At 30.4% G+C, this 20,342-nt stretch overlaps 2 protein-coding genes across 7 annotated transcripts in view; one reads left to right on the top strand and one right to left on the bottom strand.

Annotated features, from left to right (window-relative positions):
* Window positions 1–20,342, top strand: part of LOC126902165 (uncharacterized) — a 48,423-nt gene that overhangs the window by 7,780 nt on the left and 20,301 nt on the right. The gene's annotated exons all lie outside the window — the stretch shown is intronic.
* Window positions 13,055–19,882, bottom strand: LOC126903190 (UDP-glycosyltransferase UGT4-like). Of its 6 annotated transcripts, none has more exons than XM_050681243.1 (6): window positions 19,282–19,882; window positions 17,103–17,403; window positions 15,747–16,336; window positions 14,057–14,279; window positions 13,704–13,923; window positions 13,055–13,538 (listed from the first exon to the last, which is right to left on the bottom strand). In XM_050681243.1, exons 2-6 carry the CDS (start codon window positions 17,356–17,358, stop codon window positions 13,268–13,270), a joined length of 1,560 nt encoding a protein of 519 aa, XP_050537200.1. In that variant the 5' UTR covers window positions 17,359–17,403; window positions 19,282–19,882; the 3' UTR covers window positions 13,055–13,267. The 6 variants fall into 6 exon arrangements, with proteins under 6 accessions (XP_050537200.1, XP_050537199.1, XP_050537202.1 ...); XM_050681242.1 differs by having other exon boundaries at window positions 19,293–19,882; XM_050681245.1 differs by having other exon boundaries at window positions 19,319–19,882.

Below are 20,342 nucleotides of genomic sequence, written 5' to 3'. Positions count from 1 at the left end.
GATATTTCCCCCATTTGCGGGGAACGAGGGAAAATTTTTAAATTTTTAAGGGTAATGTCTTCAACTAGATACAATTTGTGATCTTTTGACGTATTGTTAAAAGAAATCGGTCCAGTGAGAGCTGAGAAAAAGTAGTGACAGACACAAAAAAAAAAAAAATAAAAAAAATAAAAAAATAAACACATCATGGTAAAATTAATACCTTCTCAGCTTCGCATCGAAGCTAAAAAAAATAAACACATCATGGTAAAATTAATACCTTCTCAGCTTCGCATCGAAGCTAAAAAGTTCAGTACCACAGTCGTGAAAGACCCTAGTGTTACTGTCTCATTCGTCACTTAATAAAAAAGAAAATTTAGCTAGTTCAAATTTTAAAGTTATTTTTCTTGACTTCAAAGAAACAAAAAAACTTAAATATGTATAATTTTTTATACTATGTCATTTAGATTAATATAATATTTATGAAAATCAGTGTAATCCCCTTATAATAAAATAAAATACAAACCAAGAATTTTAGCACAATAATAGCATATTTTTAAATACGATAGCTATTTTCACCATGAAGACAAAATAAAGTCCAAATTTTTTTTTTTTTATTATTAAAGTATATTACATAAACTTTAATTTAAGATATATATAAAAGTGTCAGTATTTCCGGAACATTTTCAAAAATTGTTCTAAAAAAAAGTTCTACTTTCTATATGCATTTTTATGTTTTGAACCCCCCCTGTATTAAGGGAAATGATCCGATTTAAAAAAAAAGTAAGTCGAATTAAAGAAATATATAAATGTTATTTCTCATAAAAAAATTGTATTCATCCATACATTTTTCAAAGAGTTATAGCGTTATAAAGTTAAAAATAAAAAAAATAATATTTTTACAAAAATCGTATTTTTTTTTATAAACTTTGATGACTGTTTTCACCATGAAGACAAAATAAAGTCTTACATTTTTTTTTCCATAATAAAGTATATTACATTTGCTTTAATTTAAGTTATATATAAAAGTGTCAGTATATCTGGAACACTTTCAAAAGTTATGTTGAAAAAGTTAATTTTTTGTGAAAAAGTTGTCATTTTGAATCCCCCCTGTGGGCTGATAAAGGGTTAAATTTATTATAAAAATATACCAAATGATAGGACATCAATCATCTATAAAAAAAAAATTATATTGATATGTTCATTTTTGAATAAGTTATGGCTATTTTAGTAAAAAAAGTTAAAAAATTTTCGAAAATTAGTGATTTTTTAATTTGTAATTTTTTTGGAGATTTCACTCATTTACGAGGAACGAGGGAAATTTTTTCAATTTTTGAAGGTAATGTCTTCGACTAGATATGATTGTGATCTTTTGACGTATCGTTGGAAAAAATCTGTTCGGTGAGAGCTGAGAAAAATGGTAACAGACACAAAAAGAAAAATAATAAAAATTAAAAAAAAAAAAACGGTAGCACAGTGAGGTCGAGGCACAGTGTAGACAAGGCATAAATAGGACAAGTATAGATTATATCTGACATTGATTAAAATCACTATCATAAGAAACGCTTCGATGCAAAACTGTAGATAGTGTTTCATTTATTTTTTATAAATAGAGAAATTGGTGGATTATTCCAAGAGCAACATCAACTCTTATTTCTTTGATTATATCCTAATTAGTAGTTCTTTGATTTTAAAATATAATATATGAATAAATACTAATTATAATTATTAAATTTAGTATGAAATTGATATTCAATAATTTAATATTGTAATTTAAACGGAGAAATTATAAAAATAATAAAGAAGTTGTATTTTGCTTTATTTTTACGTGTATAAAAATTTAAAGGGCTTGATACAATAAATTTCAATAATAACTGTTTGTTACTATAAATAAATGTACTGAACTACAAGGCACTTTCATCAGTAACAAAAATATACCATTCTACATCAACTTTTCGCGATGTTTTCAAATCTGCAATTAGACTTTTTCTATCACTTCTAAGTTTTAATATTTTTAGTTTTAATATTATTTACATATAAAAAATTCGCATCGAAACTAAAAAATTGGCTATTTAAGTTAACTCAAATTTAAATATTACTTTTTCGACTTTAAAAAAGTAAAAAAAATTTAATAAGTTTAATTTCTTATGTCTTATGAACTTTATTCTATGTCAATTAAATTATATAATATTCATAAAAGTCAATATATTCTCCTAATAAGATATTTTAAAATAAAATAAAATTCAAATCCTAGAATTTTAATAGAAAAATAGTATATTTTTGAATACGGTAGCCATTTGCGCATAGAAAATAGGTCGTCGGGGCAAATTTTTTTTTCATTTTATAGTACATAAAATAAGCTTTAATTTTATATATGTTTAAAGGACGCAGTATTGACGGAACACTTTCAAAAGTTAAGTTGAAAAAGTTTGCGGGGAACGAGGGAAAATTTTTCAATTTTTTAGGGTTATGTCTTCAACTAGATACGATTTGTGATCTTTTGACGTATTGTTAAAAGAAATCGGTCCAGTGAGAGCTGAGGAAAAGTAGTGACAGACACAAAAAAAAAAAATAAATAAATAAACACATCATGGTAAAATTAATACCTTCTCAGCTTCGCATCGAAGCTAAAATTACATTATTATTATAAAAAGTTATATTATTATAATTAGATTTTTGATTAACTACAGTTTTTTTTTTTTAATTTTTTTAGCTTCAACTTCTGAGGTTGTTAGCTTGAACAAAATTAAATTATTAGGTTACATATATGATTATACAATAGTATTTCTTAAACTAGTTTCACATATAAAAAAATTTTTTTTTTTTCCTTTAAATACAAATATACAATGGCTGATTAAATTGAGTTGTACATATCGATTAGTTTAAGAAATGAGATTATTTTGATGGTGTTGTCATGGGTTGGGCTAAGAGCTTCAAAGAGGTTATCAGGCATTTCTAATCTTTTTCTGGTATCTATATGGTTATGACATTGGACAAAGAGGTGCTTGACTGTGAGAGGTTTTCCGCAGGTTTGGCACATTGCAGAATCTTCTCTGTGCATAAGATGTCCATGGGACATCTTTGAGTGGCCAATACGTAGTCTGTTGATAACTACTTCGTCTTTGCGATTTGATGTATGAGGTTTGGGCCAGTATTCTGTAGTATTTTTTATTTCCCTTAGTTTATTATTAGGTGTACGCCGCCATTCGGATTCCCATACATTTGTACAAAAGGTGCTTACATTCCTATGGATGTCAATGAGTGAGGAGTATGTGCATATCTCGGTCAGAGAGTTATTTACTGCTTCACGAGCTACTGGATCGGCTTTTTCATTGCCATCTATTCCACCATGACCTGGTGTCCATATTAACCGTATGTTCTTGTTAGCTTTTACAATGATGTTGCTTATTTTAATTGCTAGGGTGCTTGAGTGCCAGTTATACTTAAGATTGTTAAGAGCGCTGAGTGAATCTGTATAAATGTTAGTGATTGAATCAGGTAATTGAATGGCTAGGTAGACTCCTTCCAGGAGTGCAAAGTATTCCGCCGTATAAATGCTGTTATGGTAGTTTGTACGATATAGATTGATGGTCATTTATGATAGCAATCGCGACGCCTGAGTTGGTTTTGGAGGCGTCTGTATAGATTTGTGGGTTTGACGGAGGAGAGTTGATGATTTCATTGAATAAATTTTTATAGATAATACTTGGCGTTTCTTTTTTACTATAATTAGCTAAACTGGTGTCCACGAGAAAGAATGGCACCCTCCAAGGAGGCACCACACTATATTCTCGTTTGATAATTGAATTTGGATCGATATTGTTAAGCGACATTTCATTCAACATCCTTAAACCCAATGGTTTTTTTAGATTTGAATAGGAGCAAAATATATTTGCAAAACGATTTTGAGTCACAAATGGTAATGTAGAGTTTTCTGGGGAGGAAAGGATGCGAGCAATATAATTTAGAGCTAATTTGGTTCTGCGAATTTGAAGGGGATGTTCTCCAGAAATGGATAAAATGCTTGGGGTGGGGCTGCTTCTAAATGCTCCGGTTGCAACTCTTAGACCACTGTTATGAATTATGTCAATTGTTTTTTGGAGGTTAGGGTTTGAATTGGTATGGCAAATTGATCCATAGTCTAATTTAGATCTAACAAGAGATCTCTATAGGTTGATTAAGACGGAGCTTTCTGCTCCCCATTCAACTAGTGATGGGAATTTCGGGTCAATCGAACGATCCGGATCGTTTGGATCGGATCGTTCAAATGACCCGTTCATATAACTCGTTCTTTCGTTCATTTCTTACGATCGGTCACGGTTCTTATCAATTACTCCTTACTATGGTTTTCCTGAACGAGTTGTTCAAATTCGCATTTTCACCATGTAACATTACCGTGATATCAGAATTTTTACTGATAATACACTTGTATAATCAAGTTATATATTATTTTTTCAAATACAAATTACTTGAAATAACATAATATGCTCTTATACACGAATATTTTTGTATAGAATAAAAACAAATAATTTATACTAGCGGATGAGTTGCGGTACATAAATCCATAGAATTTGTTTCTATAATAAGCGAAATCATTTAAATTATTTGTTTTCATAAAAGGAGTTTTATAGAGAAATTAATTCACCTAAATCAGATATTACAATTTACAGCAGCTATGACCAGATTATAAAAGAGTGAGGTGGTTAAATATCTCTCACGACAATTATATTACTCTAATAGACAATTTTTGTCCTAGTTGCTAAATTCACTAATTCATAGACCTATTTTCGCTTATAAATAATTATATGAATGTAATATGAAATAAATAGCTATATATTGATAATCAAAATTGTTCTTCAAATGAACAATATAGTAGGATACTTGAAATAATCTAATTGTATTAAACCTGCATGATTATGTTAGTAGAAACATGTGACAACTTTGAAAATTTAGTCTGCAGACCTACAATAAAAATGTTTTTATCACAAACCAAATAGTGTTGCTTTTAAACTCTCATTGGCAATAAGTATTTTTTTATTTAATTTTTTAAGAAAACATTATAAGTATATACTTATAAAGAATATATTCTTCGTTTTTTTTTTAAATTTTTATATTATAAGAATATAAGGTTAGGCACAGGTCTTAACCGAAGTGCAGGTAAACGTTCANTAGGTTTTAACCGAAGTGCAGGTAAACGTTCAGTAAATGAACGAATCATGAAACAGTGTGTCCGATATATTGCGTGAAACGAACGAACGTATGAACGAATGAACGATATCTATTTTTTTTGCGATTCGGATCAACTCGTTCACTGATATGACCCGTTCAAAAAGATCCGTTCGTTCGTGAACGACCCATCACTACATTCAACATGGCTCAACGTTTTTAGGATATTGATACTTTTGGTTGCGCTTGTTTTGGTCTTAATTATATGAGGTTTCCATGTAAGTTTGTTATCAAAAATCAACCCTAGAATTTTTATGTTGTTCACGAACGGTAAAGGTGTGTTTCCCAAAAATAACTGGTTTTGATATTTGTTTTTTTTTTGGTAAACATGATGCATTTGGTTTTTTCTGGTGAGAAAATAAAACCTGAGTGGAAGCACCACTTGGACAGGTCGTTTAGGCAATCTTGAAGACGGCGTGTCATTGATTTAATGTTTTTCCCTTTGAGATAAATATGAGTGTCGTCTGCAAACATAATTGATTTCACAGGATGCGAAATTTCATCTGGTGGGTTGTTGATTGCGGCTTGAAAAAGTAGAATGCTCAGGGGGGATCCTTGTAGAACTCCATTCTCGAGTACAAATTTTTCTGAGAAGTGGTCATTCATTTTAACTTGGAAAGAACGATCATTCAGAAAACTTGTTATAAATTGTAACATCTGGCCATTGATGTGCCATTTTTTCAGTATATTTAAAACTTTATGCCGCCAAACTGTGTCGTAAGCTTTTTGAAGGTCTAGACTGATGAGTATCATGGTTTGTTTGTTTGCGAAAGATTCGAGTATTTCCGTTTCAATTTTAACATGGCAATCTGTAGTTGAGTAAAATTTCCTAAATCCATGCTGGTTTGAGGATAACAGATTAAATCTTTGTACGTACCAATTAAGCCTATTACAAATTATTTTTTCGAGTGTTTTACTCATTTTACATAAGACAGAGATAGGGCGATATCCTGAAGGTTTGTGTCTGTCTTGCTCTTTTTTAGGAATGGGGGTAATTGTAGCATTTTTCCATAAAGTTGGGATAATACCGGACAACCAAACATTATTATACAACTCGAGGAGTAGATTTTTTCCTTTAATGGAGAGGTTCTGGAGAAATAAGAATGGTATTTTGTCTGGTCCACAACTATTACTTTTTTTTCCTTCTAGACTAGAGTTTAGTTCTGACATTGTGATAGGATCGTTGAGAATTGAACCTTGATTTGTTGTTGATGTGGGGATCGGTGAGATAATTAATTCTTGAGTTTCTTTAAATTTCAAAAAAATCTTTAAACTGGTTTAGAGATAAGGATAATTGAGGATTTGAGTTAAATAGATCTTTGGTTGGATCTAACCCTTCATCGATATGTGAATAAAAGCTATCGTTTGAACTAGTGCTTGTTCTAACTTTTGGTTTTTTATGTACATTTCCTTTGTGGTTATTTGATGGTTGAGTTTTGCCGTCAGGTGCGTTGGGAGGCTTCATTATTTAGTTGGATGAGTGTGAAGATTTTGGAGAAAGTGTTTGAGACGTGGTCGACAGCGCTGTACGTTTAGTTACGATTGGAAACGTTACGTTGATATTTTTGTTGGATGACGATTTGTGCTTTTCGACTAGCGAATGTTTTTTAGGTTGAACGATTGAGGTTGAATCTACATTATCTTTTGCTTGGTTTGGTATTAAAGGATCGTATTCTGAGTGGTATAAATATTTAGAGCATTTACAATAGGTGGTGATGGAGAATCATTTTTTTCTACATTTGAGACTGGCGGTATGTCATTAGTTGCTTCCATGTTGGTTTCGATTATATCGATAATATTGATTTGTTCGGGTATGTTTTTACATTGGCTAGAAAAGTGTCCGGTCTTATGACATTGGAAACAAGTAACGTTGTCATCGGTTATAAATATTCTAAACGTGGTATTTTCAACAGTTACTGTGATTGAGCTAGGTAGTTTAGACACACTGTCTTCTGAAGCTTAATATATGCGAAAATTGTTCAGTTGCAAATCCAGCATTCATGTGAGAAATTTTAGAAGTGGTTTTAATTCCTATTTCGTGGAGAGCGTTTAGTATAAGTTGATTAGGGATAGTAGGATAAACATTGGACAGAATGATTCTTTTCGACCCATTAATGAGCCTACGAAGTGGAATTTCTATTTCATTGACATGAATTGAAGAGTGGGTTTTGAGTAGATTTGCCATGACGGCTTGACTATTGAAAAATATGCAGAATCTATTATTGGATATACGTAATACAAATTGTATATTTTTTGCGGGTGTAATTTTACTGATTGCGGTAACATATTCGATTTGTTTAATGTTGTTAATAGAGTTAAATACAATTGCTTGGTTAATTTTCGGTAATGTAATATTAGATGCTATCTCTGCAAATGTTGTAGTATTATGTATATGTTGGGAGGCACTGTCTGTGATATTCATATCGTCAGATATGGTGTTGGGCTTGTAGAGATTAACAAAGATGTTAAATAACATGTCACAATGAGTGCGTTTATATATGTTTATATGTTTTATCTTAGATGTACTGCAGTACGATAACACTCCGTGTATTTTTTTTATTCTCGCGCTGTTCGTCAATCCAGTGACACTTTTTATTTGTACTCTTTTTTTATGTACGTATAAAATTATTTTTCATTATTAAAAAGTATTAATTATTATAAATTTTAATTGTAGTATTTTGTAATAAATATAAACACCAAAACACTACAAATTGGTGACCTCTAAAATGAACAACAAATCCGATAGTACGATAGTAAGTGTGCGTGACGACGCGACCGGTAATGATGGCCGAGACCATATCGAATACGGCGAGCCCAATATGAATTCAACGCGAGCGTTTAAAATCCCAACTTTCTGGCGTACCAACCCAGAACTTTGGTTCAAACAAATTGAATCCGTTTTTTATACAACCAGAATTACAGCTGACGCAAGTAAATTTCATCATGTTGTTTCTTCTATGGAAAGTGAAATTCTTGCTCAAGTTAGTGACATAATACTCAATCCACCAGAAACGAAAATGTACGAAGCATTAAAAACCCGGCTCATCGAAAGATTTTCCGAATCTGAACAATGTCGGCTTAAAAAATTACTGACCGAAGTCGAACTCGGTGATCGGAAACCATCCCATTTTCTTTCAGAAATGCGTCAACTAGCTAATGGAAAAGTAACTGATGAAATACTCAAAATACTATGGATACAAAGGTTACCACATCAGGTAAAAACTATCATTTCAGCTAGCAACGACAAGTTGGATAACTTAGCTTCGATGGCAGATAAAATTATCGAAGTATCGGACAGCCGAAATGATTGTTTTTCCATTGCCAACATTAGTGACAAGGTCACAAACCGTCAGTCACATGAACAAGCTGACGATGCAACGACAATAAGAAAATTGGAACACCAGATCGCAGCACTCGCACAAGCAGTAGAGCGACTTAGCAACAGCAACTCTCGTAGCTACAATAGGCGTCACTCAAAATCACCTATGCGCCGAGACAATTCACGACCACGATATGATACATGTTATTATCATTACCGATTCAAAGATAAGGCTACTAAATGCAAACCACCGTGTAAATACCAGCACACGTCGGAAAACTATAAACGATCTACTGTCGAGACGACCGACGGTAGTGAGTTTCAATCTCGTCGTCTATTTATTGTTGATAAAATAACAAAAACTCAATACTTAATTGATACTGGTGCGGACTTTTCGGTTTGGCCAGCAGATCCTAAGCAGAAACGCAATAAAATAAAAGATGGTAACCCTACTTTATTCGCAGCCAACGGGTCAATAATAAAAACATACGGTGACAAATTAATTGCTGTAAATTTAGGTTTAAGACGTGTTTTTAAATGGAAATTTATTGTCGCAGCAGTCAGTAAACCAATTATAGGTGCTGACTTTCTCCACTACTTCGGCTTATTAGTGGACTTAAGAAGTAAACGCCTAATTGATGAAAATACCAATTTAGCCACCGCCGGAAAAGTTAAAAAGACGATATCCTCGGGCATCTTCGCTTTTAAAGACGATTCAGCGTACATTAAGTTACTAAAAAAATTTCCGCAAGTATTAAGAACAAACATGATCCCAATGGATTGTAAACATAACGTTACACATCATATCATCACTAAAGGACCACCACTCTTCGCTAAACCAAGACGCCTTCCTCCGGATCGACTAGAGATCGCAAAAAAAGAATTTGCTTATTTAGTAGAACAGGGCATATGCCGACCTTCAAATAGTCCGTGGGCCAGCCCATTACAACTAGTAAAAAAGAAGAACGGTGAATGGAGACCGTGCGGCGACTACCGTAGGTTAAACGCAGTCACATTACCGGACAGATACCCCATTCCACACATTCAAGACATCACACAGCGATTGCAAAATAAAAGTATTTTTTCAAAAATCGATTTGGTTAAAGCTTTTAACCATATACCAATAGAACCGTCCGATATTCCAAAAACAGCTATTACAACACCTTTTGGGTTATTTGAGTTTGTTCGGATGGGATACGGTTTTAAAAATGCAGCTCAAACATTTCAGCGTTTCATACACGGTGTTTTAAAAGACTTAGATTTTTGTGAAGTGTATTTGGACGATATTTTAATTGCATCGTCTTCAACACAAGAGCATTTGAGTCACCTCGAACGTGTATTACAACGACTCAGTGAGTACGGCATTGTGATAAATACGAATAAATGTATATTTGGAAAAGAAGAGGTACTATTTTTAGGATACATCATATCGGGTAACGGTCTTAGACCAAATCCTGAAAAACTGGAAGCGATAGACAAATATCCACGGCCGAATAATGTACAAGAGCTTCGACGTTTTTTGGCTATGTGCAATTTTTACCGCCGTTGTATCCCAAACGCAGCAAGTACACAAGCTATTCTTCACGATTATCTTAAAAACAGCAAAAAAAACGACAAAACACCAATTGTATGGACCGATCAATCAACGGGAGCGTTCGAGAAAACTAAAGAAGACTTAAAGCGAGCCACAACATTATCGTATCTAGATCCGGCCGCGAATATTCAATTACGATGTGACGCGTCAGATATGGCGATAGGCGCAGTAATAGAACAATTTAAAAACGGCGTTTGGCAACCACTTGCTTTTTTCTCTCGCAAACTTGACCAAACACAAAAAAAATACTGTGCATACGATCGTGAACTTCTTGCGGTATATGAAGCCATTAAGCATTTTCGCTATATGCTGGAAGCCCGTGAATTTGAAATAATTACGGACCATAAGCCGTTAGTATACGCATTCACACAACACTCAGATAAATTACCACCTCGACGTGCACGACAACTTGATTTTATTAGTCAGTTTACAACATCAATACGGCACGTAACAGGTACACAGAATACAGTGGCCGATGCGTTATCGAGAATAGAAACTATAAATGCACCGCCACCGCTAGATTATGACAAGTTAGCTTACGACCAGTTAGCAGACGCAGAACTATTGTCGTTATTGTCAAAACCGGAATTATCGATAAAACTAGAGCTCGTAAATATGCCCACTACGAACACAAATATTTACTGCGATACTTCTAATGGTAGACAACGACCGTATCTTACCAAACAATTTCGCCGCAATGTGTTCAATTGTCTACATAATCTCGCTCACCCAGGTATACGGTCAACAATAAAATTAGTGAGTAGTCGTTTCGTGTGGCCGTCGATGAACAGTGATTGTGCGAAATGGACTCGTGCGTGTTTAGCGTGTCAAAAGTCAAAAATAACGCGACATGTTATAAGTCCGTGTGGTATTTTTAATGTGCCGAGTGATCGTTTTTCACATGTACACATCGATATAATCGGTCCTATGGTCATGTCACGTGGTTGTACTTACTGTTTAACCGCTATAGACAGATTTTCTAGATGGCCAGAAGTTTTTCCAATTCAGGATATTTCGGCTGAAACCATAGCTCGTACGTTATTTGAAGGCTGGATAGCTCGATATGGAGTTATGGAGAGATTGACAACAGATCAAGGACGGCAATTTGAGTCTACTCTGTTCACCGCAGTAACGCAAATTTTAGGGTTTAGAAGAATACGTACATCAGCATATCATCCACCAGCCAATGGTTTAGTTGAACGATTCCACCGATCACTTAAAACGGCAATAAAGTGTTACGAAACTGAGCACTGGACAGATGTACTCCCCTCAGTTCTTATGGGCCTTAGATCAGTGATTAAAGAAGATCTAGGTTTAACACCTGCAGAAATTGTATTTGGAAGTACGATTAGATTACCTAATGAGTTTTTTATGCAGTCATCAGTGGCGACAGACCCTTGTTCCTTTGCTGAAACACTAAAGAAAACAATGGAAACCATACGCCCAGTGTCAACTTCAAACCACGGAAGTAAAAAAGTTTTTATATATAAAGATCTAGCATCCTGTTCACACGTTTTCGTTCGGGTCGACCGGGTCAAGAAACCGCTAGAACAACCATATGAAGGGCCGTACAAAATTGTTCAACGATACGAAAAAACCTTTAAATTATTAATTAGGCAAAAAGAATGTATCATATCAATAGACAGACTGAAGCCATGTTTCAACGAAAATGAAGATAATAACACAAATCTATCAATAACAACGAACCAGCAAAACCAGAGAAATACAACTACAAGACCAACAATAATACAAACAAAACAAACCAAGTCAGGAAGAACCATCCGCCTCCCCGTAAGGTTTTTGTAAATTGTGAATTGTATCACTTTTATATTTGTATTTGTATTTTTATATTTGATATTTGTAACTATGTATGTTTAACGTAAAATTATCGTTTTCACTGGAAAGGGGGTAATGTAGGGATTAACAAAGATGTTAAATAACATGTCACAATGAATGCGTTTATATATGTTTATATGTTTTATCTTAGATGTACTGCAGTACGATAACACTCCGTGTATTTTTTTTATTCTCGCGCTGTTCGTCAATCCAGTGACACTTTTTATTTGTACTCTTTTTTTATGTACGTATAAAATTATTTTTCATTATTAAAAAGTATTAATTATTATAAATTTTAATTGTAGTATTTTGTAATAAATATAAACACCAAAACACTACAGGCTTATCGCCCATCGTTAGGTTTGATATTTATTTAATTGGTGTAAATAAGGCAATAATTTTAATCATATTACCTGCAACGCTGAACTTTGAACAGACTTGTGTATTACTGCTATCGATAGCTATAAATGCGATAATGTAGAAACACACGTGTATCACAGTCAGACGTTGAACACGAACTGACTACAGTTTTTATTTTTGATGCAATAAAAAAATTGAACTGAAAGGATTATTTAGAAATTCATTGTAAGAGTGAAGGGACACAAAAAAATTGTTAACTGGCAAGCTATTATAAAAAAAAAATCGTGACTTTTTTATATTAATATAATATTAACAATGGAGGATAGGGGTACATGTCATTGTGTTCTCTCTAAATACTCCATTAAATTCATTTAATCAAATTCCAAAATAATAATATAGAAGTGAAATTAATGTAAAAGATATTATGATAAATAATCATAATTTAATTGAATAATATTATTTGAGAATTTATTAATATTTTCATATGTTTTTATGAGAAAATTGCTGGGAAAAAACGCTCCCGAGGAGAATGGATTTAAAAATTTCTTTATTTTGTTAAGATATTATTTTTTCAGAATAATATTCTTCGTATGATAATACATTGGTATTATCTTATGACAATATTTCCCATATTCTACTTTTGGTCAAAGTTTATCTAGTTACAGTTACATACTTTTTTTTTTTTTTTGTGAAAACAATATATTGTAGTAAAATAATAAATACCTTTCTTACTATTAAGAACATAATGTTTAATACTTAAAAAAAATTATGTAGATTTAACTTTACATTTAAATTTAAAAAAAAAATTCAATAATTCGAAAACAAAAAATGCAATAGTTACCATGCAAATACAAAAAACTATAGTAACATCAATTAAAAAATATTCAAATAAATTCAACCCTATACTAAGACTTTTCAAATGACATTTATCATAATAACAACATAAAAAAAGATCATGCCGTTTTAAGTTTTGATTTGTTATATTTGAAAAGACAATTTAAAATCTTTAAAACTAAGAATATCACGATCGTTATAAAAAAACCAAAAACAATAAATACATCTATGAGGAAGTATTGAAATATATTCAAACGAGTGCTCTGGCTTATTAAATGCTTTGCGCCTTTATGACGCAACACGTATTCTACCCAATATACTGCTCGGTCTATTGGTTTCATGTCTCGGTCTCTATATAAAAGACTTTGTCGAATGGAATTTTCATTGTACCTGCAAAAGAAGTTAGTTACAATATTATTAAATTTACTATTTTTTTTAGTGTTATAAATGATCCTTATAAACTAGACTCTGATGCATTGACTTTTCTCTGTATCTACATAATCAAATATAAAAGTAAGAATAATTTACTTATATTTTTAAACATTCAGTACATACATTGGATTTTCAAGTACATCTTTTATTGTAGACAATAGAGATTCCTCATTCATTGTAAAAATGTCAATCATCCTTCCAAACCCTTTTTCTTCTACAATTCGCATGTTCATATGTTGATCGCCAAAAAATGGTATACCAATGAGAGGTTTGGCATTATATGATGCTTCTTCAAGACTATGTAGACCACCATGGGTAATAAACAGTTTTACATTTGAGTGACCTTTAAAATGGTATAGATATAATGAATCAATGTTCTTCGCTCAACATCTATTAGCAAATAGTTCTAGACAGTTTTTATGACTAATTTAAGGATTCTTGACATGCTCATTTGAATTTTGATTTACATTACTTACCTAGGATATCTGGTTGTGGAAACCAATCACTTATCATAACATTATCCGACACTTGAGGTGTTTTTCCTTGACTCCACTTCCACATTATTTTTTGTTTTAACTTATTAAATACGCTAATAAATATTTGTAATTTAGCCTTGGGGAGCATTGCAGGATTTGCTACTGTACCTAAACTAAAGTATATCACCCCATGTTCTGCAGACTCGATAAAATCTAAAAATTTCTATGACAATATGTAAATATTAATATTGATACATAAAGATACTTTTTTTTTTATCTTCTGCTTATTTATTCTATTTATGTATAAAAATTAACACTAGAATTTGTCTAAAAGTTCAATTTTTTTAGCAATTTCAAGATTATTTTTATGTTTTTTTGTTTAACAATAAGGTTGGTTAACATAGGTTTACTGTGAAGATTAGACATGTTTTCTATGTAGAAGTATTAAAAACTGTAATTTACTATTTATCTTTTGAACATAGTGTTTATATATCATTATGCAAAACGAATAAGGCATTTATTTAAAAATCAATTTTGTGATGATGAAGTATTTGAATTGAGATTTCAATATTATTTTAATAATTATCAATAGAATATAAACATTTGAATTAAACTAACAAGAAAATTAATACAAGCATAAAGTTTAATAGAAGTGTAAAATTATATTTTTAATCTTTTAAGAAATCGGCAACAGTGAATTACTGCCTTATTTATTGCACACAGGAATACGTAAAGTAAAGTGGGGTAGATGACGTAGTTTAGCTTTTATGACTTTTCTTGATATCTGTGAGTAAATTTAAAAACTGAAATTTGTATGGAAACTTTGTATGTCTTGCATTACACCAAGAACTGATAGGAGTACTCTAAAATTTTAATATGTGTAAAAAAAAGTAAAACTCCAAAAGCAGTTTACCAGAAAAATAATCCCACCCGTAAATTAAATTCTTAATTATACAACTACAAAATACTTAGGTGTATTCACAATTATATTTCATAATAACCTACTAATTATTACTCAAAACAATAGGTAGGCGAAAGGAAACTTAATAATCGTTAAAAACAGCCTTTAAAAGCCTTGATGTTAGTGAACACTACGTAGACTATCATAAAATTTAAACAAAATTTACATGCGCAATCATATCTTTAATTGAACATTCACCAATTTTTGAAAATCAGACATCGTTAAGTAATTTTTTAAGCATTGTCTAATTTTTCAATTTTTTATCATATAGTAAGATAATAATATAAGAAAATGGTAAAAACTACCAATTACTGTCGTTCTATCATGATTTATATTGATTATTTCATATTATTAAAAACCTAAATTATGGATTACTTTTATTGATATAGTGTAATTGATGAAATTTAATTTTTCAATTATCGAATTATAGAAATTGTTCGATTATGTCTATCACTATAATGCAGTACTACAATTGATTTTATGTAATAATTACAATAACAATTATTGTTGATCATCGATTTATTGCGACGTCGGATTATTTTCGATATTGTGAATAAATATCGAAACGATATCCATGTCCAAAAAAATATAGACCCCTTCTAGTAAGGATGTGTTGCTATTTGTGATTTACTTTGAGAAACACTGAATTCATTATCATTCTACATTTGTCAACTTATCCCACTTTACCATATATTTATTGGTATTCTATTTAATTTGTTTCATACTTACACTAGATAACTTTTTAGGCTCCTTTACATGAAGTCCTCCAATTTCAACTGTTCCGGGTAGATAAGGCCTCGTTAGGCCAACTGTGTAATGAGCATTTATTAAAGTCAATGAAATATTATGTAACATATCTTCCAATGAAGGTCTTTGTTCCCAACCCGAGTATCTGAAGTATGCATTCATAATTTTTTTATGCTCAGAAAGATTGTAATAGTCAGTAAAAAAGAGTTGTATAATTCCGACTAATGTGTTTTTTAACTTATCCATGAACGACATTTTGTCAGTTGTCCTAATTCTAGGGTCAGGAATATAAGAGTAAGTGTAAGGTTCGCCAATCCATTTGCTATTGACTTGCCATAACATAACAACGTTCAACATAATCACTGGTGCGTTGTATTTGTGTCCAAGAGTAACACAATATGTTTGTCCAAATGAAAATATAAAAACAAGATCAAATTTAGAATTATCATACTGAATGAAATTTTGAATAACATTAACAGGGAGAGTGGCATGTGCTAAAGAATTTTGTAAATTACCCACATTTAATAATATTTCAATAAAATTTTCGTTTGCCATTTTTATAGGGTCTAAACCTAAAAAACAAATAAAAATAAATAGATTACTTTATATTGGTATTCTACTGGTAATTGTTTAAGTTTACATAATTATTTTGTATTGATAAGTACATATAAATACTCATTGAAAATTATGTAAAATTTATTTATAGAGATGAATATCCTGATACGTAGATAGGAATAAGAGACATAACTTTAGACTTACTAGTTATAACTAGAGGCCCGATTTATATGCATTTATAAATTTTATTGGAGCCACTTTAAAAGAAACAAAGTTTGTATACAATGTGTTATAGAAATAAATCGTAGCGCAGAAATACTTTTCGTTAGAGGGGAATAAACCCTCTGACCCCCAACAATGCTATAATTCTAGTTAAATCTAGTTAAATCCTATTAATAACAATTTGTATTAGCTAATGATGTGTTTGGAATAACTTGACAACATTTTTAAAAAACATATAAATCCAATGTCCAATTATTACTAAATTTCTGTGAACTAAATGTTTCTAGTAGTTTTAGTAAATTTTACAAGACTATTGGTAAAAATTATTTATAAGATAGCTTACAATTAACAACTATTGCAATATTCTAGTTGGTATATTAATCTAGACTGATAATAACTAAAAATTTTCCCTGTCAATAAAATATTAGCTTTCCTACATGTTATCTTTCTAAAATATTTGATTTATGAATGCATCCAAAATTTTAGTTGTTCTTATGGTAACAGTAATTAAAACTATAATAACAATAATATACATGTTTTGATAAAAAGTTATATAGTTACCCTGTGCAAACGTTTTGTCGATGCCTACAACGATATCAGTATAGTTTTCAAGGTGTTTTTTCAATGGAAATGCACTAACTACGGTAACATTATGTCCTCGGTGAGTCAGTTCTTGAAAAAGTGGTTGAAATCCTCCAAAATGACTTTTGAAGGGCATTGGTGCAAATACTAGAATATTTGCTGCTTTTGACATTGTATTCGCAGCAAGTAAAACATAAATAGTACTTAAAATCCATTGAGTTTTACTGGTCATCATTAAAAGTATATACTTAAGATAAATTCAATTATGTGAATTTTTTTTCTATAACAAAATAAAAAGTTAAATGAAAATTTATTAATTAATTTATTTTTTTTTTATCATTGTAATTTACTTGGTTTATGATAAATAAATATGTTTAAGTAATACGATTTACTGAATAACAATATAATTCGTATTTAAAGTACACTAGATAATGCCGTTCTAACTAAAACTAACCGCTATAATGCATATCTTTATACGAATCGCACTATTACTTCAAATATAAGTATGGGGTAATGTGATATAAACATTACATCTCTCTTTTTAAATTCATACATATTGAACAATAACAATTATTAAAAATTTCCTTTAACTAAATAATATTTTTCCTTATATTTTTTTTAACAATTTTTAATAATTGTTCAATTAATTTTTGAAAAATAACACTAACTGGTACTATACAATGAGGGAATCAGAGCCTATTAAACATACCCTTATATGTACTTTATGTCAATAATTTTAAATACTCCTCATCTACTTCTAATATATTATATGTTTCCCATAGATCTATTTTACTAAATTCTTCATCCTTACTTACTTTATGAAATATGTCCTCAATCCTAGGTAGAGAGTATTTTACATCTTGTACAAACTTGTTAAATGTTAATTTGTAATTAGCAGATATTCTTATACAACCGTCACTTATTCAAATAGGTACTACAGGACTACTTCTAAGTTTATATTCTATTGAAAATTATATAAAATGATTGTCTAACATAATATATTTCCTTTTATTTAGAAAATCTTAATATCTTACATTTTATTATTTTCAAAAAAATATGGTTTATCCCTTTCTTTGCCCTTAATGTTTTATATGTGCTCCTACTTATTACGGTCTAATATCAATTATTTACCTGTTATATAATACCTCCCTTATTAGAACAATAATAATTTTATAATTAATATTATTAAGGCAACTATCCATAGATCGTACAAGCCAACCTGTTCCACCCAATAACACTTTTGGTTTTTAAAATCTTGTTATCTAATAAAGTTACTAAGTAACAAAATTCTAAAAATTCAAATAAAATCTATTCTAAATCGACTTAAATTTAAATTCAAATTAAAAGATTTTGGAGTAAGGATTATATATTTTTCGTAGTGATCTGAAAAATTTCAGGTAATGTAATGACATCTACTGCCCCCCTCAGGATGTCTTTGCTTATAAGGGATAAAGTATAGACCTACAAAATTATTAACAACTTATAAATAGAAAAATAAATAGTACTCAACAATGCTAAAACAATTTTCTTCAAAATTATCATCACTTATATTCGAAAACATATGACACAAAGTTAGATTTTTAATTTGTTTATTTGTAGAAAGGAGGATGCAATTTACATTGTACGAAAAAAACTATGTTTCAATTTTACAAAGTTTTGTTTATGATCTCAAAAATAATAATTTCTATAAAACACCATTGAAATTTTACGTTGTTTTGGCTTTTCTAAAAAATGAAAGGTAAAATATTTATAATTTATAAGCAAAACTATGCAAAAACTATTTCACTAATTTCCTCACAAGTATAAGTCATAGAATTATTTATTTCATATTATTATTATGATCATTTGACATTGTTTTAAAAACTTTTCGAATAAATACAATATCATTTTAATATTAATAATGACAATAGTTTTTGTTTTTGAGTTAAAAAACTGACCTGCCAAATCTTGTTTTTAATGTACCTAGTATAAATCTTCATATAGTTCTTAATTATAACTAGTTATAATTTGACTACGATACATTTTATGGTTTATCATGACAATAATATAGAAGATATTTACTTAATTAAAAACGTTTTATTTTTATCTAAACAAATAACTCGATTATCAAATAAACGATATTTTCTTATACAAACACTAAAGATAAGCGAAATATTACCAAATACTTGCTTGATATTTGCTATACTAAATGTTACCATTGTTCGGCAGAACTGTAACAGATTCCCCTCCAAACTTTGGCTATCCAAATTTCCACTGTATGGTAATGATTCTGTGTTATTGTTACGACAATGTTGCAATGGCTAAATGTGTTAACACCAATTTATTTAGCGTTTAAAATAACTAACGTAAAATTTTTACAAGAGGATTAAAAAAAAATGTCCATAATCATTTTTATATTACATTATAGAACATTATTGATAAATATAAGTTCACTTGGTAAGTATAAGGTTACAATAGACTAGATTAAATTAAAATGTTCAATCTACTAATTTTACGCTAGTTTTGTACTAAAAGTCGATTCACGTTATACAGAACGTCAACGTCACGCCAAAATGTTTAATTAAGTAGTTATGTGATGTTGACGTTACGTAACGTGGCCGGTGTATGTGAACAATACGATATAAATACATGATTAGATATTTTGTCGTGACACTGCCGATCTGAAACGTGATGTCGACGTTCCGTATAGTGTGAATCACTTCTAGACTGTAAATTTATTGGTTTAATTAGTTTTAATTGTTAAAGAGGTGAACAGGAACTGCCAATGCATACAGACCTGGAGGTCTTTGTGCGCACTCCTATCGAATTATATTAATTCAATTTCTTTACATAAGTGTTTCTACCCAAGTGTTTTTACTATTATTTGTATACTTAAGACTATACGCAAAAAAAAATGGTAGGGACAAAGTTGTTTATAATTTTTTGTTTTATCAAATTATTAAGTTAAAAATAGAGGTTATATTTACGAAGATGTTAAATAAGGTTTTTTATCCCTAAAGAAACGAAAAAGCTATTATTGTAAATTTTTTTTGAACCTAATATTTTTTCTATTTACAAAAACTTTTAAAAGTTCTTGAGAAAATAAGTACCTTATCAGATATTGATCACTCTATATATATATATATATAATAAAGAGACCCGTTTCTTTGGCGTTATTAATTATCTCTTTGAGTTTTAAGTGTTAAGTTAATTGTTTTAACAAAATTTTTTATTCGAAAT

This window comes from Daktulosphaira vitifoliae, unplaced genomic scaffold (assembly GCF_025091365.1).
Source record: "Daktulosphaira vitifoliae isolate Bord-2020 unplaced genomic scaffold, ASM2509136v1 Scaffold_3, whole genome shotgun sequence".
Taxonomy (NCBI): Eukaryota; Metazoa; Arthropoda; class Insecta; order Hemiptera; family Phylloxeridae; genus Daktulosphaira; species Daktulosphaira vitifoliae.
Note: the sequence above shows the minus strand (reverse complement) of the source record. Positions and strands in the feature narration are given on the sequence as shown.